The sequence below is a fragment of the Symphalangus syndactylus genome, chromosome 6 (assembly GCF_028878055.3).
Source record: "Symphalangus syndactylus isolate Jambi chromosome 6, NHGRI_mSymSyn1-v2.1_pri, whole genome shotgun sequence".
NCBI lineage: Eukaryota > Metazoa > Chordata > Mammalia > Primates > Hylobatidae > Symphalangus > Symphalangus syndactylus.
This window is the reverse complement of record NC_072428.2, coordinates 122896694-122918762: the sequence shown is the minus strand read 5'-3', so window position 1 is coordinate 122918762 and position 22069 is coordinate 122896694. Positions and strand designations below refer to the sequence as shown.

Genomic DNA, 22069 nt, shown 5'->3' with positions numbered 1-22069 from the left:
GGTGGCTAGGCCCTTGGAGGATACAGTTTGCCTCTCTAGTTGTTTCTTATATACCATAGCCTTCAGTATGTCACAGATGTGCCACATCTAACATGGTGGCTAGGCCCTTGGAGGATACAGTTTGCCTCTCTAGTTGTTTCTTATATACCATAGCCTTCAGTATATCACAGATGTGCCACATCTAACATGGTGGCTAGGCCCTTGGAGGATACAGTTTGTCTCGCTAGTTATTTCTAATATACCATCGCCTTCTGTTCTTTTGCAGTTTGTTTTCCTTGTTTTGTTTGTAGTTGGAAATATGCCATTTATTTATTCATTCATTCATTCATTCACACATGCATACATCAACAGCTTTTTCTTGTGTGCTTAGTATGTGGCAGGCACTTTTATAAGTACGGGAGATATAGCAGTGAACAAAAATAGGGCAAATCCTTGTCCTTATGGAGCTATGGACAAGAGGGAAAGGAAGCAGCTTGTGAAAGGGTCGAGCTGCTGGAGTTAGTAGAGTCAATTTGTGATCTTAGAAGTCCTTAGAGATCATAAAAATGAAGCAGAACTTATTGGTGAAAAATTGGAAAAGATGATGGAGACAACATTGTAGTTAGTGAATTTGGAGATTGTCTTCTTCATTTTGGAAAATCACTGGTTTCTCTGTATTCCTACCTGCATAGTGGGTACTGTTATTATTACTGCTACTTACCTAACATTTATTGAGTGTATATTATGTTATGGGCATTGTGCTAAGTGCCTTGTTTATATAGAACCCTGTAAGGTAGATATTACACTATTTCATTTCACCCATGAGAATAACAGGACTCACCAGAGGTTAAATAAAGTACTTATTCAGATAGGAAGCATAGAGCTTTGATTTGGACCCAGAGTTTGCATATCTGTACCAGTCATGGCAAGCTAAATATGTTTATTTTTATTATCACATTGAAGGCTTTTGTGCTCATGTTTTGCTTCTTTTTCATTAACTTGCCAAAATCCTTATGATCCTGTATTTCTTAAAGTTGAGCCATGTAGAACTCCATATGTAATTAAAATCTAAGCTATACATAAGTAAACTAAAATGGAAAAAAAAAGTAGTAATTGTTAAACAGTACTTTAAAATTAGATACACTAAATGTGGTAGATATGATAATTCAGTTGTACAGAATTCATTTTATGTTCATGAACTAATAATAGCATTTTAATAAACATTTTATATATGTTTGTAAAGTGCCTAGCACAGTGCTTAGTAGTTGATCCATAGATGATAGTAATTTTATTATTTTATTTTAGTTTTCACCTCACTAGTAAAAATAGGTAATGCGTTTTTACTTAGGGGTAAGATGTCCATAAAAATGCTTTAAATACAGTGTTGTGATCTGATATGATAACCTCAGCAGTTATTTGCACAATATTCTCATGGGGACCACTTCATTTTTGATGTTACTTTCATTTATCTCCAGGATTTATTTGAGTACAAGTGTATTTTGGTAATTAAGGGCTGTGGTCTTAAACTTTAGCATGCATCAGAATTCTGGAGGGCTTATGAAAAGACAGTTTGCTAGGCACTATCCCTAGAGTTTCTGATTCAGCAAGTGTGGGGTGGTATCAGAGAAGCTGCATTTCTAACAGACTCCCAGTTGATGCTACTGCAGCTGGTTTGTGGACTGTACTATTAGAACTGCCATTCTAGGGAAGTGGTGTGACTTCTAATTATTGCTGTTCTCTTAGAATTACACCTATCCAGTGGTGTTAATGTGTTGATATCATTGATGTTGCTGAATTTATTGTATGGTCCTTGTGAAATAATTTAGAGAAATTTGGTTTGTATGAGTGTCATTGTGCTTATTGCTTAGGAAGTTTCCCAAAGGTTACTTTTGCATCAGAGAATTTCGAAATACAGATTTGAACTTGTTTCTAGTCCTCTTTTTTTATTTAAGACACAAAACTACACAGCTTTGATTTTTAGGGGAAAAGAATGATAACTTTGGAATATATCTCACAAGGTGACTTTTTTTTTTCTGTTGTAGTTGATTTCTGAGAATTCCAGAGTATCAGGATGATGTAGCAATTTAAAAATAGTAACACAAAATTTTATCTCTAGTTTTTTTCAAAAATCTTTTTAAAACTAAAATTTGATAGGCTAGTACTGAGTAGAATTTGATGCTCATTCACACGTATAAAGTAAATTTCACTCAGAATTTCACTTACACCAACATAACAATTTTACTTTTCCTTTTTAAAGCATAGCTTATACCTTCAGGGATATGACGGTATAGTAGGGTTATTCTCTCAAAGAAGAAAAGGCAGTCAGAAAATCTTTGTCCATGAGATTAGACTGAAATCTTCAGTGATTCAGTGATTACTGAATGCTTCTATGTGCCAGGCACTATGGCAAAAATCAGTGCCAAAGTAATTTATCTTTATCATGTACAATGAGGGGTTTTAATGGGTTGTAACTTAATATGATCTAATTGTGTGATGAGGCTACTGAGAAATCTAATGCAATCTTATGCTTCAAAATAGAATTAGTATTGTATACAGATCCAGGGAAGTAAGATTCTCCTGTCTTAGTTTGCTAGAGCATGTCTGGAGGATTAGGTTTAGTTTGGAGCTAACAGATAGATTGGAGTCATTCCAGAAGTGAGGAGCCCTGCAGTTGAAAGGTGTGGTCATATTTGCATATGAGGATTGTTGGAAAATAGGGGTAATTTACTGGGAGGAAAGATGTCCTCATTAGTTCCATAATGTCTGGCTTCTCTGCTGTGCTGTAACATCCACAATGACAGTGACCTGTCCATCTTGTTTATTGCTGTGTCCTCAATGCCTAGCACAGTGCCTGGTGTGCATTCAGCAAATGGACGAGTTGAGAAGTTTGGAGAAAGAGATGATGGTTACCTTCAAATATTTGTCATGTAGATGGCTTTTTTTTTGAAACGGAGTCTCTGTTGCCCAGGCTAGAATGCAGTGGCATGATCTCAGCTCACTGCATCCTCTACCTCCCAGGCGCAAGCAGTTCTCCTGCCTCAGCCTCCCAGGTAGCTGGGATTACAGGCACGTACCACTACGCCCAGCGAAGTTTTGTATTTTTAGTAGAGATGGGGTTTCACCATGTTGGTCAGGCTGGTCTCGAACTCCTGACCTCAAGTGGTCCACTCGCCTTGGCCTCCCAAAGTGTTGGGATTACAGGCGTGAGCTGCCACCGTGCCTGGCCTAGATGGTTTGTTAATTTCTTAAATTTTCAGAGGCCAAATGGAAGCACCAGGGATGGAATTTTTTTGGTGGGCAGATTTTAGTTTTACATAAGAAGAACTTTGTAAAACTTAGTTATATTTGGCAGCTAAATTAATAAGCTTCTTCATGTATTTGAATTTGGTTATTTTAAATGCTTGGGTGGAGGCTGCATGGGGATTTACTTCTATACCTGCTTTTTTGATAGATTATGGGCCAAGCTGATTTCAGCTGTTGACCCTTTTGGCTATGTGTTTCTATTTTTAAATTATTTCATTTGATAGAAAATAATGTCAACTAATAAAATATTTTTTCTAACTTAGACAATTCTTGTCATTTTAGACTAAAGCAAGCCAAAGAGCTGGACCGAGAGAGGGCTGCTGCCAATGAGCAGTTAACCAGAGCCATCCTTCGGGAGAGGATATCTAGCGAGGAGGAACGCGCTAAGGCAAAGCACCTGGTGAGTATTAAAAATGTAGGAGAAATTTTCTTGCATGCAAGGAAATCTCTGATGTTGGGGAAGAGCTAAGTACTCTGTGCCAGCTTTTACTGTTGATAATATTATTCATGTTCTCTTTGCTCAGATTTGATTTTTGCCTTTTATAAGTAGCTTACAGTTTAACCATCAAGGACTTTAAAGGCAGGTAACTCTGGAAGTATTGAAGTAAAGACCAACATGCAGACATATGTACATGTTTCACACCTGAAGGATTGTTGTCTGCTTTTTTTTCTTTTTCTTTCTTTCCTTTTTTTTTTTTTTGAGGCAGAGTCTTGCTCTGTCGCCTAGGCTAGAGTGCAGTGGTGCGATCTCAGCTCACTGCAACCTCCGCCTCTGGGGTTCAAGTGACTCTGCAGCCTCATCCTCGCAAGTAGCTGAGATTATAGGCGCCTGCCATCGTGCCCAGCTAATTTTTGTATTTTTAGTAGAGACGGGGTTTCACTATCTTGGCCAGGCTGGTCTTGAACTCCTGACCACGTGATCCACCCGCCTCGGCTTCCCAAAGTGCTGGGATTACAGGCGTGAGCCACCGAGCCCGGCCTGTCTTCTTTTTTTCTCTGTTGCCTTTGGTTTTATTGTCTTTGAAACCTCAGGGGTCAGCAATCTAGGCTTCTTTCTCTCGCGGCTGGCAACTACCAGATGTTACTCTGGAAGACTCTGGCAAAGGTGAGTAAGGTTTGATCAATCACTCCCTGGGGTTTAGGGAAGAGAAAATGTAGAGCCAGGGCCTTAGGGAACAGTCTTTTCTAAGATAATTTTTTTTTAAAGAAAATATTTTTTAATCTTTTAAAAGATTACATAGACATGTTTTTGTTGTTGTTGTCTTTAAAAGTATTACTAACAGACAGAAGAAGGTTTAAAAGACACCCATCAATCTGTCTTTCTGATATAACCATGGTTTACACCAGTGTGTGTTTTCCTCAAGATTATTTTTTCCTAGGCTTTTTAACATATTGAAGCATTTAGATAATGCTATAGATGATGTTAAGCCTCATGAACATTTTCCTATGTCACTGAACATTTTTCTGAAATGTAGTTTTTAATGGCTGAATAATATTCTGTCTTTTGTATTCAACATAATTTATTAAGCAATTTCTTATTGTTATTTGATAGATAAAAGTGGAGCTGCTCTGGGTGAAACCTGGAGTGTTGACTGCTTAGCCTCCACTTCAGCCTTCCTAGAAACCCAGATGTTACTCCTCAGAACCTTTAGTCCTCATTGGACCACAGTTGGGAACTCCCTGGACAGGGAAAATGGGACCACGGAATGGAGAACTTTGAATGCAAGAGTGAGGGGGATTTTCCTAGTTCAATAGGCAATTGGGAAACAATAAAACTTTCTAAGAAGAAGGCCAATTTCTAGTCTCTCCCATTCTTTACCTTAGTCACTTCTCTGAAAGACCAACCCATGACCAGCTGCAAACAGAGAACATGAAAGGAAGTCCATGCCTAATGAATCAGTTTCTTCAGTGACAAATCTGGGGTCCAGGTTGCATGGGCAAATAGTGAAGCCAGAATAGAGGTGGTAGACCAAGAAAGAAATGTCAGTGGACTGACTGGCAGCTGCCCTGAGAACAGTACATATATTGAGTGGAACAAAGGGAATAAGAGAGGTGGAGGCAAAGTCAGTCATTGTGAAAGGGGAATAATTTCAGAATTAAAGACAATAAGTTTTGAATAACTCAACTGAAAATTAAATTTGTTGTACATCTAAGCTGAAGGATTTTTTGAGGAAGCTGAAAAAATGTCAGGTCAGTGGGTTGAAAGGTCATTTCTATGTATATTAAAGTCTCCAAATTTGGAAGCTAAGGATGTAGTGGAGGAGGTTAATAGTGCTCATGTTTGAGAAAGGTACGAGAGCAAAACTCTTAGTTTCCAGCGGGCAGCCGAATACCTTGGTTGGCATTTCTCTTTGTCTCCCAGCTTTTACTCTTTTGAATCTTATCTTTGAAGCATTCTTTCTCTACCTCTTTTTGCCTGAATTTGGACATACTGCCTTGTTCTCTTAGTTTATGGAGACCGGCAAGATTCAAAAACTCAAAAAACTCATTAAATATATACACACACTCAGCAAGACATAAAAAGAGATTTCACAAAAAAATGTGAAAGTATCAAAAGATTTGTTACTCAACATAACTAAAATATTAAGCAACGTGTTTTGATTGGAATAGCATATCTGCAGTCTGTTCTGTTTTACGTAATGAATCTTGTCTATTGTCTGTCTTTACTGCTTTGTGTAGCTGGTGAAGCATGAGAAACTGGCCTCGTACATTCTGATTTGTAGATCTCTTCTTTACAGATTCTGGTTGTGTAGTATAGATGACAAATTATAGTACTCACAACTCCTGTATTTCAGCATCTGTTGTAATATTGGCTAAATAGAGCCCTCAAAGCACTTAGGGAATAAAAGTGGAATTTATGCCACAGGAAGACAGCTGATTGAGAGAGTCCCTTCCTTCCCAGAGTGTTGTCAGACATTTGCATGGTCTGCCATGGCCACTTCCCAGAGTGTTGTCAGACATTTGCATGGTCTGCCATGCAACATGGCTGCCAGTGACATTTAGTTATTGGGCAATTCCCAATTTATTTACCAGATTTCTCCCTTTATTGTTGTTATTTGTTATTATGGAAGACATACATATTCATTGGATCAAGATTAGAAAATAAATACAAAGAGATACTAAAATCACTCAATGTACTACAATTCAGAGATAGTTACTGTTAACATTTTGGTTTATTGTTTTTATATTCCTTTTTACTTCCCACTAAGTTGGTATGAAACATTTGATTTTATGTGTATAACTGTATTTCTCCAAACATAGATAATAGTATATGCTCTTTTGTATAACTGTTACAATAACCTTCACATTAAAACATTTAGGCCATGTGGTAAAAGTTTTTATACTGATAAATACGTTTTTGTGTGGTCACATTTTAATGGTTGTGTTTCACTGAGTTTTCTACTAATTACTAAATTAATACAAGAATATTGTAGAACATTTGGAAAACAAAAAATTACAAAGAAAATCAGTATTATTATAATTCTGTCATCTATCATTAATGTTCAGAGGTATAAAGTTCTTTCTGCCTTCCCTATATGTATATATTTTATACATGCTTTAGGGTCTCAGATTATGCATCCCACCACCCTCCAAACCAGTACTGTGTGGTGTGGACAGTGATCGCAAGCCTGCTGTTGTATGTTAGTTCTTTTATCCCCAGCTGGAGAGGTGGGCATCTTCAGAACCCATAATTGATGTGGGAGTCACCCCAGAAAGGTTAGCATTGCTCCTGCTGTGTGTGGAGAGCCCCTATTGCTGCCATTCTTAATTCTAACATGTGGGACTCTTTGAGTGATGGCCAAGCATTGCTTCGTTCCTCTTTATTTAGAACTCAAATGTTGCAGCCTGCAGGAAAGTAAAGATTGTGTTTCACACATGTGAAGTAATTAAAAAGTTGTCTTTCAGGAGAACGAGGGTGAAAGCACGGGAGCTGATGTGATGTTGGGACTGTGAAATAAAACGATTCCCACCCCTTACCCTTACCCTACACGCCCCACATCTTTCTGGCTCACTAACAGCTGACATTTAGGTTTCTGTCTCCTTGGATGTGAGTCCAGGTTTTTTCTTCCCACAGTTGTTTTAGCAGCTAGCTTTATTGAAGCTCTCTGAAGGGCAAAGTCATGATGGCATTGTTGTTGAAGTTTTAAAATAGGATCAGATCAAAACTTTCCCCTTTGGAAGAATTGCTTTAGCTGGGGAAGCTGTTAATCCCACTCTAGATTCTGGAAGAGTATACCAGCCCCTTCCTCTACTCAGCACTGAGTGATGCCAGCATTTAATCAGTTGACTTGATATCCCGAGGCTTTGGAAGAGGCAGTCCACTGATAATGATTTTACCTGCATGAAAATGTTAAAAGCAACTCACATTCAAAATATGCTTCTTGGGAGCAGGAAAGCACCTCTGTAGAGAATGAAGACTGACTAGAAAGATAGGACCAGGGAATTTGTAAAGTTAATGCAACTTGATATGTGTATTGTAAAGATCTTATATATGTGATCTAGTATTTGCTGTCATTAGATTCTTTTCTGAAATTGAAGAGTAGTGAGTTGGTTTTTTTTGACTTTGCAGTTATTATTTTCTTTTTAAAATGCCAGTTAAAATTTTGACTCACTCTTTTCTATGTCTTACTATATTATGCTGGTTTAATGTTAGATTTGTTAAATTTTAATTATTTTTAAAAATTTAAGTAGAGACAGAGTCTTGCTGTGGATCTTGAACTCCTGGCTCAAGTGATCCTTCTGCCTTGGTCTCCCAGAGTGTTGGGGTTATAGACGTGAGCCACCGTGCCCAGCCACATATTTCTTGTTATCATCACAGAACTGTGTAGTATTTTCTTTTCTTTTCTTTTCTTTTTAAATCTAAATGTTAAAATTTAAATTTAAACACTTAAAATTTACTTAAGGCAATATTTACTTCAATATTCTTCCATTACTCTTTGGACAGATGCTTTATTGAGTGCTTACTGTATGAAATGTACTATGTTAGGTACTAATGATCTATGAATAAAAGACAAAATCTTGTCCTTGAGGAATAAAAGGTAGAAGATACATGAAAAATAATGTTTAAAAATGCTCAGTCTGTTATAGAGCCATGCTACTTATAGTCTTGTGAGGATTCTCACTTTTGGGAAAGCCAGGACTTTGTCTTTCTTTTAACTAATTGCTATGTTTGCGTTTATTTATTCAACACATAATTGAGTGCCTAATATATGCCAGTGCTGAGCAAACAGTAAGCAGTCAATAAATATTTGTTGATTGAATAAATGACTCATTGCATCTACTGAAGCCCTGGAAATAGGAGGAGAGGAAATGGGGAAGAATAGAAAAGAATTTCTGGGGAAAGGACCCCTGAGCTGACTCTTGAAGTATGAGTAGGATTTGCTCCCAAGGTTGAGGGGTGGGATGAAACAGCCTCAGGTATTGCAGGCAAAAGCATGGAAACATGGGGGTAGGGGGACACTACTAGAAGTTGCTGAATGGGAATCCTTGTAGCAGTTAGAACAGAGTCTATTCTTTAAGTGTGTGTGTGTGTGTGTGTGTGTGTGTGTGTGTGTGTGTGCAGGGGGGTTCACGACTTAACCCTTGCCTGGCCTGGCCCTAGGTCCTGTTTATAATTGGTACCTGATTGCCGCAAAAAACCTGCTTTGTCAGTCTTGTGGTCTCTATTTTAACGTTAATGCTGGTCAATGGTTGTGTCTAAACTGTAAAAGAGAGGGTGTATAAAGAGACATGTCCAACCTCCTATCCCTTTATGGTCGAGACCTCAGTTTTTAAGTTTCTCTGAGGTCCCCTTGGCCAAGAGGGGGTCCATTTAGTCAGTCATGGGGCTTAGGGTTTGATTTTTAGCTTACACTCTAATGAAGTATGAAGGGAAGAGCAGAGGAGGAAATGGCTGAAAGCCCAGAGACCGGTTAGAAAGCCCTGTGTTAATCCAGGTGAGAACAGGTGGTACCCAAATTAGGGCATGGTAGCAGGGATGCAGAGAAAAGAGGAGTTGGAACTATTTGGGAGGTAGTATTACTAGGATTTTAGGTTTGAAGGGTTGAGAGAAACGTCAAGCCTAACTACAAGCAAGGTTTCTAGTATCAGCAACTTCATATCATTTGAAATACAAAATTAGCAATCAATGTAAAAAATGTCCTGGGCTAAGCATAGCGTGAAGTCTGACTTCAGTGTAGCATTGAGGAGGGTCCTGGCCTCAGGTACTGCACCAGTTGTTTGTTCAGCTCTGGGCAAGAACATTAGTCAGATTATTAGGTATTTTTGTCCCTTTCTGCATTGTCCTTCGTCACATATTTATTAAACACCTACTGTGTACTAGGCACTATTTGCCATGGATGCTAAGATGAATTAGATCTGGTTGCTTTTCTTCAGAGTCTGCAGTTAAGTGTCAGATTTGTGGGGAAGGTTTATTCTTGCCTTGTATATTTTGTCCCAACTTAAGCTATAATTTTTGAATTTGTAAAACCTTATACTGTTTAGAAAAAAAAAAACACAGTAAAAAAATAAGGGTGGGTGAATGCATAAATTTAGTTTTTGCAAATTTAAGCGACTGTTTCTCCAAAATTGTCACTTTTCATCCCCAGTTTGCCTTTTGTCTGAAATGCACCAGTGAAGCAATCAAGAAGAAGAATTGATTAATTTTGTGCTGTGTGCCTTTCAGTTCTGTATTTTGTTTGTGCTTCAAACTGTGACAGTTGAAATTTCATGGTAAAAAAGAAAACGGTTTTGAATTTGGGGTATAGAGAAAAATGACTAAATTAAAGGAAGCAGATAAGAACACTACTGCTGTCCAAGTGAGGTTCTATCCAAGGGGAAAAGGAAACAACTGGGGTTGTAATTTTGAAATGATCGACATGGTTCATACTTAAAAGTTCTGTGTAAGAGAAGAGTAAGAGTGATCACTTGAGGTTTTTAGTATCACTGAAATTAGCTAGGTGAACGAAGTTGCAGTGTAGGCAGTGGTTTCCCGGGTTCTTTTATTGAGCATTTAAAGATAATTTTAAAAATAAATCTGTTGTTTTTGGGTGCAATTTAGACTTGGATTATAACCTCTGTTAAAACTCTCTGGTTATGTATGTTGTGTACTGGTTTTCTTGCCCTAGACACTAACCTCCAATTATTTGGATATGTGTAGAGTATTAGTTTGCTTTGAATTCCAAAAATGAAGTTAACGAATTCGAGCTTTTGCTTTTCACAACTATTGAAATATGGCATTTCCATGTTGTATTGGAAGGATTTGGGCCATTTAGGTGTTAGACATTTTCCTCAGTGTTATTGGTGAGAATGGGCTCTGGAATCCATCTGCAAGTCCCGTTCTTTCTGACTCTTGCTCTCTTAATAGCTTACCAGGAAATTCAAAGGGAAGTATCCCTCATGACAGGTGGGAGCCTCCTGTGCATTGGGATTTAGCAGGCTATTAGGGCTTCTGGGACAAAGTATCCAGATTCTATTTTCTCCTTTGTGTTCTTTGTTATCACGTGTGTGATAACAAAGGCCTCTACCTCCTGTGTGTTATGGCAGCATTATTATTATCAGCTGGAATGCACACACAACCTTATGAAGAGACTGTGAACCAAGTTTTCTGTGGAGTAGCAGGGCAGCTTTAGGTATGTTTGCTACTGCAGTGAAAAAGGAGAAATGTGTTTAGTTTCAGTTTGCCCGCCTAGGCTGCACGTTAAGATCCCAAAGAATGAATAGGACTGTGATTACAGATTTAAAGTTTGCTTGTATCCTGAAAACTTGCCCAGATTAATATATTTCTGAAATGTACATTGTCAGACCCCCTTTCCTCATCTAGGTTGGCAGAAATGCCCAGGTTCTTTTTTTATTTATTTTATTTTTTTTATTTGAGACAGGGTCTTGCTTGTTGCCCAGGTTGGAGTGCAGTGCATGATCACGGCTCATTGCAGCCTTGACCTCCCAGGCTCAAGTGATCCTCCCACCTCAACCTCCGGAGTAGCTGGGACTGGAGGCACATTCCACCATGTCTGGCTTATTTTATTTTTATTTATTTATTTATTTATTTATTTAAGAAACAGGGTTTTGCCACGTTGCCCAGGCTGGTCTCAAACTCTTGTGCTCAGGAGATCCTCCCATCTTCACCTCCCAAAGTGCTGGGATTACAGGCATCAGTCACCACACCCGGCCAGAAATACCTAGGATCTTAACATCACCAAATAGCCTCTGAGAAGCTCAATATTGTGCTGACTAGATATTGAGGGACCTGGAGGTGGAGAGCAGTGGAGTGTTCTGGTCCTGGAGATCTCACTGCCAAGACCCGGGGGACCTATCCAGTCAACACGGTGTCACCATTCTCCAAGGAACTGTGTCAGACTGTGTGACCTTTTTGACAGTGATTAGAAAAGAAGACAGCACAGTTGAGTAGAATGCCATTGATGTTCTTGGCAACAATTAGTCATATTTAAGGACAGCTAGGGGGAATAACTGCTTAGAATGTGTTCTCATATTTTCTAAGTGTGATTTTGAAAATTCATCAAGTTACTTGCAAACCAGTTGGTTCAGGGCAGTTCTTGTTGAGTGGTGTCCTATGTGTTAGCCGTAGTAACTTACTGACATCCTATCACCTGGGTCATTATGGGTGTCCAGGTGAGATATGGAGAGCACTGCGTAAAAGTCCATAGGCAACTAAGGTGCAAAGGGCTGGTTATAATTCCATCTTTATGATGACCTGGCATTCACTGTGAACATATTTACTTCATTGCCTGGTCTGTTGGAATTTTATTGAACTGACATCATAATCTCATTTCCTACTAAAGAGGCTAAGAAATACGGACCTTGGTATTTGCTTTAACCTGCAACAAATTAAAAGTTAATCATAATCAAGTCTGTCAGTCCTTAACAATCCCCAGTACATGTTTTGCACATTATGTTTTGAATGAGAATGTAAGGCAGATGAGCTCCTTATATTCTTACAGCAATCTTTCCAGATTGTTTTCATGGCAAGTCACACAACTGTCAATTCTGATATAGTTCTTGTGACTTGTTTTCAACCTATTGTGCATGGACCTGAGGTTTAGCGAATTCAGTATTAAATTGAACAGCAATATTATTTACCATGTGATATACTATGTGATATACCATGTGCAATGAGGCCTGCTTCATTTTTGCTTATTGGATGTTAAATTTTTCACGGTGTTGAATATCCCAGCTCTGTATTCCTTTTATGTATCCATGCTTTTATTGCTTTGATATGATTCCTAAATGGCACTGAGTTATGCTTTTTCTGTGTTTCTTGATGTTCTGACCTGTGTCCTGATTTGGGGGTAGGGGCAGGCGGCAGCTATCTTCATGTACCCTGTAACTATTCTCTTACCCATAAAGACATTGGACATTTTCTTGCTCACTCTACTCTTTTCTTTACTAACTATAGTTTAAGGATGACTTCCCTTGAAAATACCAAAGGGCAGAATTACCAAATGAAGTAAGGCTTCCGTTCTCTCCAGAGCAGGAATCTGTTTACAAACCTGCAGTATTTATTACATACCTCATTTAGCCCATACATCATTTTAATAGAAAAATGAGTCATTTTAGATGATTCTGAAATAATTCGAGGTAAGCTACATTGCTGCAGGCAGAATATGATTTACGCAGATAGCACCATGCTATTTTGAAAAAAATACAGTGGAATGATCAGCACCAATAATTTATGATTACTCGTGGTAAACTTATCAAATGTCTTCATTGTCATAGAAATTTGTTGATTAAATAAAGCATTTAGAGTTTTCTAGCTAGCTTCCCCCCTTCTTCCATCTTTTATGACAAATGGTTACAAAGTTCCATACTTACCCTCTGCCTGTTTCAAACACTGACTGTAAATTTAATTCCAGATTTGTGTTTAATATTTTCTTGATAAGAAAGAACACTAGTCAGTGTCATGGGCCAGTTTTATTGGAGAAGATAAAACCTACTCATATACATTTTCTGCTTAGAAATTAAACTTCATCCATTTACAGTTTCTTTAGCTCAGTATATGCACATATTTTAAATCCTATCTTACCTATCCATAGGTTACATATTTGACTCTCAGGAACACAGGTAACTCATTGCCTGGAACGATAGCTCTGAATCCCAAAGGCATCACAAAGTGATTCTAGCTAGTGTCTTGAAGCTTATGAGCTTTGTTGATAAGCAGCATCACAGTAAAAGCAATATTTGTTTTTAGATTTAGTTTTTTTTTTGTTTTTTTTCATTTAAAAGCCTTCAACTCTAGTATCTCCTTGGGTGTTTGACATGGGTAGGACGTCTGTCATTCATTCCTATTAGAGATGATAAAGCAAACATTCAAAGAGACTGTGAAACTAAATGTTGCACAGAGATAGAGCCAGGGTTACAACTCTGATCTTCTGTGCCGAGATGATCTTATTTTGGGCACAATTCAGCAAATTTAGTTTTGTTGTTGTTTGTGTTTAATGTGTAATGGATTTGATTTATTACATTAGAAAGGGTGAATGGACTTTTAGGCACATGGACAAAGCAGAAATTACTGCAGCTAAAAGTAGAAAAGGCAACTAATCGTCATGTATGTGGTGCACACTCACAGGAAGTAAAACACACACACATATATACACACACAAAACCCATAGCATTATGAGCCTACTTAGCATAGATGCAGGCAGCCTTAACTACTTGAATAGGCCTTGTGTGTTCTTGCTTAGTGAAATAATGTATGCACAATCATAATACTATCAGGGATTGAAAATAATTTGTTTACCTGCATGGGTAAGAAATATTAGCACTACCATTTCCATCTAAACCATTTTGCATTTAAAAAGTTCTGGCATGTCAAACTGTAAATTTCAGTATTTAAAAACATTCTCTTACGTGAATCCCTGTATTGCAAAAGATACTGGTCAAAGGAAGTGCTATTTGTATACTTTCATCAAGTCATTTTTGAATGTTCTTATTTAAAGAAAGTTTGCTATGGCCTGTCATACTTTGGGAGAAGTGGTTGGTATAGACACAAAAGGACCTGGTTTGTAGCAATTATCCATTCCCTTGGCCTCAAAGGAGTACTAGTATATACAGGCAGAAACTTTCTCTCTCTCTTTTTTTTTTTTTTGAGACCGAGTCTCGCTCTGTTGTCTAGGCTGGAGTGCAGTGGCGTGATCTTGGCTCACTGCAACCTTCTGCCTCCTGGGTTCAAGTGATACTCCTGCCTCAGCCTCCTGAGTAACTGGGATTACAGGTGCGCGCCTCCACGCCTGGCTAATTTTTGTATTTTTAGTAGAGACGGGGTTTCACCATGTTGGTCAGGCTAATCTCGAACTCCTGACCTTGTGATCTGCCTGCCTCGGCCTCCCAAAGTGTTGGGATTACAGGCGTGAGCCACTGTGCCTTCTCATTTTTATGTCTAACATAAAGTCTTTATTTGTGGGGGAGGTAAGAGATGATTCAATTATTTTTGTCACTTTGGATAATAAAGAAGCTTGTTGAGAGTAGAGGTGAGCTTGCTGCAACAGAGTATTTTTAGGAATAAATGTGATGTACATTAGCAGTGTCTACTCACATAGTGAATTCAATCACTTTTGTATTTTCATTGAATTTTATGAGAAATTTAAAGAAAGATCTTCTACAGTTTGTTTGTAAAGCCAAGCTCTGAATAGAGTTTGAAAAACTATGCCATTGACTATTTTGGAGATTTAAGTTTAAACAAACAAACAAAAAAGGAAACAAAAAATTGGGGATGTAGTTGTATAATTGTTAATGTATTTTTCAATTATACTTTCCACTTCCAAGAATAATTATCTCAACAGCAGGTTAACTAATGTATTAAAAATTAGTTTATTTCCAAAAAATAAGCTCTTTTCTCATAGCTCTGATAGAATAATAGGAAAGAGCTGGTAACTGATTTTACTTTATGTCTACTATTGCAAAAACTAACAACTGAGTATTAACATTGCTAGATTGTGTGTGTGTGTGTTTGTGTATAATCGTTTGTGTTGCGTAGGGTAAAGGTAGAGACACTAAGAAATTACATTTTTTTTGTTTTTGTTTTTGTTACGGAGTCTCCCTCTGTCGCCCAGGCTGGAGTGCAGTGGCGCAATCTCCGCTCACTGCAAGCTCCGCCTCCCGGGTTCACGCCATTCTGCCTCAGCCTCGCGAGTAGCTGGGACTATAGGCGCACGCTCCCACGCCCGGCTAATTTTTTGCATTTTTAATAGAGACGGGGTTTCACCGTGATAGCCAGGATGGTCTCGATCTCCCGACCTCGTGATCCGCCCGCCTTGGCCTCCCAAAGTGCTGGGATTATAGGCGTGAGCCACCGTGCCCGGCCAAAAAAAAAAAGAAATTACAATTTTAAAATTCCTTTCTTAAACTTTTTACTTTGAAATGTTTTTAGCTTACAGCAAAGTTGTAAGAATAGTACAAAGAGCTTAACTCTGATTCATCTGTTTTTAGGCATTTACCGCACTTTATCATTCTATTTTTGCCTACATATATTCTATGTGTATAGATATATATATATATATATATATTTTTTTTTTTTTTATTTGGGGGAGGGGATCATTTGAGCATGGGTAGAAGACATGCTCATTTACCTCTTAATACTTCTGCCTCTTAAAAATCAGTGTTTCTTACATAATCAAGTATAGTTGTCAAAATCAATAAATTTAACATTGATGACTATTTTAATATTTAGCCCAGATTTCAATTTTGTCAATTATTTCAATAATGTTCTTTATACCAACTGTTCCTCTGGATACAGGATGTATTCTAGGATCATATATTGGCAACTATTATAGTTGTTGTGTCTTAAAATTCCATTTTAAACATGATTTGCAAACAATAGTATTAAGATGAATACTGTTAACTTCAATTTATGAATTACTGCTGTCATTGCTAGAGTTTTAGTAAGAAGAAAGTGGAATGGGCAAAAAAGAGGTGAAGAATTTCATTCAGACCTATAGATTAATATTCTGTATTGTGGGTGAGTTGAGGAAAAATCATTGTTTTGGATATTTTCTTTTCATGAACTAAAAATGCTTTCACCAGCATCTGTATAGATCCCGTATCTTCAAAATGCAGCAGGCATCCAAGTTGCATCATTAAAAACTGTTTAGAGAATGAATTATTCTCTTTTTTTTGACAATTTTTGAACAATAATTTCATCTGAAATGGCCTTCTCTCTGTCCCTCCACCCTTCCCTTCCAGGTATGACTCCATGTAATTTTAGGCAAATTGCTTCCTTTTCTTTATGCCCTTTGTTTCCGTCTTTTTAAAATGAGGACAAGGTCGTTAATGTAGTTCTCTTTCAAGTCTCTTACCTTGATGAATAAATATCTAAATATAGGAGGTCTTACAGAATGCAAAGTTCTATATACATATAAATTGAGTTTTTATAAAGTAATTTTATTTTATGAATAGGTTACCAATTCCAGGAGTCACATTTATTTTAATTTTCTTTGGTTATTAAAAAAGTCCATTTTAGAAAAAGAAAAACAGCTAAAGTTGAGAGCCTGTATGTTCTTGGTTAAATTGGAATTTTGTTATTGAATACTTATTCTGATTAGTAAAAGTGGTTTAGTCACAGGCCAGGCATAAATGCTTTTAGACAGTCACTGAATTGAAAGTGTCAACATGAGAGAGGGATCCTTTTCTTGGAAATGGGAACATGGGATCTTTCTGCTAATATGTGTTTGTTGGCTTAGAATGAAAACTCAGAGCTTTGTTAGGAAAATAAACTTAAATTGGCAACATGGTGAGTGTGAACCTGGAGGGCATTATGCTAAGTGAAATAAATGAGATACAGAAAAACAAACACTGTATGTTCTCACTTATATGTGGAATCTAGAAAAGTTGAACTCACAGAAGCAAAGAATAGAAAGGTGGTTGCCAGAGGCTGGGGGCTAGGAGAAGTGGGGAGATTTGGTTAAAGGGTACAAAGTTTCAGCTATAAGATAGATTAATAAGTTCTGTGGATTGAATGTACAGCATTGTAACTATATTTCTACAGTATTTGTAATAATACTGTATTGTATACTTGAAATTTGCCAAGGGAATGGATCTTAAATGTTCTTAACCGCATGCGTGCATCGTGTGCATGCACATGCACAGGTGTGAGATGATAGATGTGTTAATTAACTTGATTGTAGTAGTCATTTTATATTGTATATGTATATAAAGTCGTCATGCTGCATACCTAAAACATGTAATTTTTACTTGTCAGTTACATCTCAGTAAAACTGGGGAAAAATAAAGAACCGGTGGGAAAAAAATAATTAAGTGACCCAAATTTTTGTAGCATAGTGGATGTAACCCCTTTGCTATCTCTAAGCTTAAACAAAGATTCACCTTTTCGAATGCTTGCTTGTTTTCCATTTCTTTCTTCAACTCATTAAAACTTAATCTATTAATATATTTGTGAGACAGGGTCTTTCTCTGTTACCCAGGCTGGAGTACAGTGGTGCAATCATAGCTCACTATAGCCTTGACCTCCTGGGCTCAAGTGATCCTCCTGTTTCAGCCTCCCAAACAGCTGGGATTACAGGTGTGTACTACCATACCTGGCTAATTTATTGTTTATCTTTTGTAGAGATGGGGTCTCACTATGTTGTCTAGGCTGATTTTGAACTCGTGGGCTCAATTGAGCCTCCTTTCTAGGCCTCCCAAAGTGCTGGGATGACAAGTGTGAGATGCTGCACCTGAGCCCCTTTTTTTGTTTTGGTGATAGAGTCTGTCACACAGGCTGGAGTGCAGTGGCACCATATTCACTCACTGCTCCCTCTGCTTCTGGTGTTCAAGCAATTCTTATGCTGCCTCCTGAGTAGCTGGGACTGTGGATGCATGCCACCATACCTGGCGAATTTTTTGTATTTTTAGTAGAGATGAGGTTTCACCATGTTGGCCAGGCTGGTCTTGAACTCCTGACCTAAGTGTTCTGCATCCCTTGGCCTCCCAAAGTGCTAGGATTACAGGCATGAGCCACCATGCCTGGCCCCGTTTGTTAATTTTCAATGTGACCGTTGGATCTTCCATCTTGCTAATTTCTGACATTGTTTTTCTCCTTTCTAAACACCTCCTTGCTCCATGTTGAATTTTAAGCATACGGACAGTGGCATCATTAGAAAGTTTCCCATCATTCCCTGTCACGCACAGGTGATAGAAGAATCAGATAGAAGTATTGGTGCTTCAAACTGATTATTACTTTTTACCTCCTTGATGAACTCAATATATTATAAAGAGAGTGGCTCAGTTCCAACCGTAGAGGCATCAAAAAGAACAAGTTCTAAATAACATCCTCCTTTAGAATGCAGCATATTTTAACTGTGTCTCTCCATCTTGCACATCACCACTTCCAAGCTCCATCTCTAACTGTACATATGCTCTCTGGGTGTATGATAATACTGCTTTCCCCGTCCTCTCTTCTCCTCTCTCCTCCTTTGAATATATATTTTTTGTGAGCCTTAGGAACATGTACACTGGTCCCGTAGAGTGACACAACAAAAGCAGGCTCTTGATGTAGTCAGGTTTTGTCCTTGTAAATGACGTGGTACAAATGCATGCGGTGGATTAAAATATGTTCACCCTGACAGAAATCTTTTAGTTGAAGTGAAAAAGCCTCCGTCAATTCTGATTGCAACAAAGGTTGCTGCTGCGAGTTTGAGGGACTTGCCAAGACTGCAAGTTTTTCAGGCTCTATTCTGGAGATACATTTGTTACTTGGTTCTCAGCTTTGACTTGGTTATAATCTTGTCTTGGCTTGTTCTCTTTCCAGAATACACCAGTTTTCATTTTTCTTTGGCCTTTTCTCAAGATTTTGAAAGGGGTATTTTGTTTTTTGTCTGGCAAATAGCAAAGGCTGTTTGAGTTGCCTAATCAATAATTGTAAAATAACTAGACATTGATCTATGCCAGCTGTAAACCCATCCATGCATTTATTTTTTCTTTTTCTTTTTTCTTTGAGACAGAGTTTTGCTCTGTTGCCCAGGCTGGAGTATAGTGGCACAATCTTGGCTCACTGTAACCTCTGTCTCCAGGGTTCAAGTGATTCTCCTGCCTCAACCTCCTGAGTAGCTGGGATTACAGGTGCCTGCCACCATGCCTTGCTAATTTTTGTATTTTCATTGGAGACAGAGTTTCACCATGTTGGCCGGGCTGGTCTTGAACTCCTGACCTCAAATGATCTACCCACCTCAGCCTCCCAAAGTATGGGATTACAGGCATGAGCCACCATGCCCAGCCCTATCCATGCATTTCTGTTAATATCTGCTATCCTTGAGAAACTGTACATAAAACATTTTTGTCCCCACATCACTGAAGATAGGACAGAAGCAAGTGACAGTCAGACAACTGTGTATTAAGGGAATGCTCTTACAGTGCTCACAGTTTGATATATGGCTGTGGGGCTGTTTCTCTAGATTTGTAATACATACTTTGCAGGTGAAAGTTTCTGGAATGTGAGTATAGCTTCATTTGGGAGTTAAAGCTCATTTGGGAGTTAGGTGTAGGCAGAATAACATTGTGATTTGAGGCTACTGCCAGGTTATGCCTTTTCAAAAATAGACTTTTCACTCATTTGGCATGGCCTCCCCTTTCTTCTCTATTTGGCCTGAAATTCTTAATTTCCCTCTCTCTCAAGATAGAATTAAGGGCAAGTGTGCTGGAAGTGTTTAATTTGGCAAGACCACCATTGATAGACACATATGTTGCCCGGGCAAAAAAGATGCTGGTTAATACTTGGGTGAGAAGTATTCTCATGTTTTCTTCTTCTTTCAGTTATGGTGATACCTGTCAGTTTGTCAGATATTATTTTGCTACTTTGTCACTGTGGAAATTTCATAAGACCTAAGTTTCTAACTGGCCAGGGCACTGTTATTTTGGGAGGACTTACCTGTGCTCACAGATTGTAGTAAGACATTTATTCTTAAATAACGTAGAAGTAAGAGAGAAATAGTGGTCTTGGGATAAAGCTTGAAATGTACTGAGTGGCTTCAGAAGAAGAATGACCTGTTGCGGATGGACTATATTAATACATCTAAGGAAAGGATGTGCCAATCTTTATTTTTCATTCTTTAAAACAAAGTTTTAAATAAAAACCAAGTAACAAATGTATCTCCAGAGTATTTAATATCATGAGACATGTTTACAGTGTGATGTTTAATAGAATAAAAATCAGGATACTCTTTAATACCTGTACATCTCCATGGATGGAAACCTTCATAGTAAGATTGTTTTTTCTTTTTCTTTTTTTCTCATACTTCTATTTTTTTTATTATCACAGCAAGGTGTGAGAATTTTTTTCTTATACTTGAAAAATGCTTTTCTGTGATTGCTGAAGTCTCTGAAATGAATAAGTATTAATTTACAAAATACATTTTCAGCCATTAATTGTTATTTAGAAAAGAATACATGTATAGAAAGAAAGAAGAGATTGTAAAAGACAAGCAATGGTTGTGTTCTTCTCCTCTGCCCTGGTGTAACAACTCTGGCCCTTGTAGGTCTTTGCCTTTTGTGGAGATGTTTATAATAAGCCCTCTTAGCCTCATGCCCGTCATATATTCAGGCTGTAAAGCTTATCAAATAGCCATCCTGTTATGATTTAGCTTTCCAGATACTTGGTCTGCAGAAAGAGTATGTCTTAGCAAGAGGTCCCACATATCTGTTCTTTTGGTCAGATTTTATTTTAAAGCAATAATTTGGCCCATTGGTTGATTCATAAGTCTGTATAAATTTCTCAATCTGTTGACAAACTAGTCTTCCAAATGTGCAATACTAAGTTCACCCAAAGTAATTCTTTACCTTTTGATAGGTGGCCTGAAGTTGTTTCTAGTAATAGCTCCTGTACCATGTGCCAACTGGGCTTTTCATTTTCAAAAGTTTATGGAAGAAAGAAAATTGACGGCTGGGCACAGTGGCTCACGTCTGTAATCCCAGCACTTTGGGAGGCTGAGGTGGGTGGATCACCTGAGGTCAGGAGCTTGAGACAGCCTGACCAACATGGCGAAACCCCATCTCTACTAAAAATACAAAAATTAGCCAGGTGCAGTGGCGCAACCTGTAATCTCAGCTACTCGGGAGGCTGAGGCAGGAGAATCGCTTGAACCCAGGAAGCAGAGGTTGCAGTGAGCAGAGATCGTGGCACTGCACTGCAGCCTGGGTAACAGAGTGAGACTCTGTCTCAAAAAAAAAAAAAAAAAAAAAATTCAGAAGGGTGTGCCCCAGAGGGTGTGTGCCCACGGATGCCTAGTGAGGTGAGACCCTCATCAGATTGGCGTGGCACAGCCATTTCCCAGTTTGGCCCCACCATTCTATTGCTATTTTACGGCCCTAGCTCCTACTTTCCCTTTTCTTGGACCCTTTTCTGGGCACCCTTGAAGTAGATGGGGTCAACTTACCTTGCACAATCACTGTACTTCTTTTTAGACCTTGAAGAGATCTTAGTAATCACCCTATCTAATCTCTACCTTTTCTTCATGAAGAAAGAGGCCCAGGGGTTTTGGGAATAAACCGACAGAGTCAGAACCAGCCTCCAGGTCTCCAGGTTCCCTGTCTAGGGTATATTTCAGTCTTTGTGGTGGTTTTCAGAGAGGCTCTCAGGATTGCTGAACAGAGAACAAGAAGGCAGGGATCTTTCTACACATTTAGGCTGGCTTGGGATTAGCAGTTACACTGAGAGTGGGCAAGCTCTCTCCCTCTGCTGGGTAAGCCAGACACACAGAGGGCATTTGGGGTAGATCACTCTTCAGAAGCGGCATGGAGATGTGTATTTGTTTTTGTATTCTCTCCTATTTTCTGCCTAATATGTTGCAGTTTTCTTAGCAGT

At 38.4% G+C, this 22069-nt stretch overlaps 1 protein-coding gene across 3 annotated transcripts in view; it reads left to right on the top strand.

Annotated features, from left to right (window-relative positions):
• Window positions 1-22069, top strand: part of CHCHD3 (coiled-coil-helix-coiled-coil-helix domain containing 3) — a 298664-nt gene that overhangs the window by 104749 nt on the left and 171846 nt on the right. For 2 of the 3 annotated variants that reach the window (XM_055284058.2, XM_055284057.2), the window contains exon 4: window positions 3565-3682. In XM_055284058.2, coding sequence (XP_055140033.1) covers window positions 3565-3682 — 118 coding nt within the window. Of the gene's footprint in view, window positions 1-3564; window positions 3683-4834; window positions 6612-22069 lie in introns of those variants that run through there. The other variant, XM_055284059.2, reaches the window with a different exon arrangement.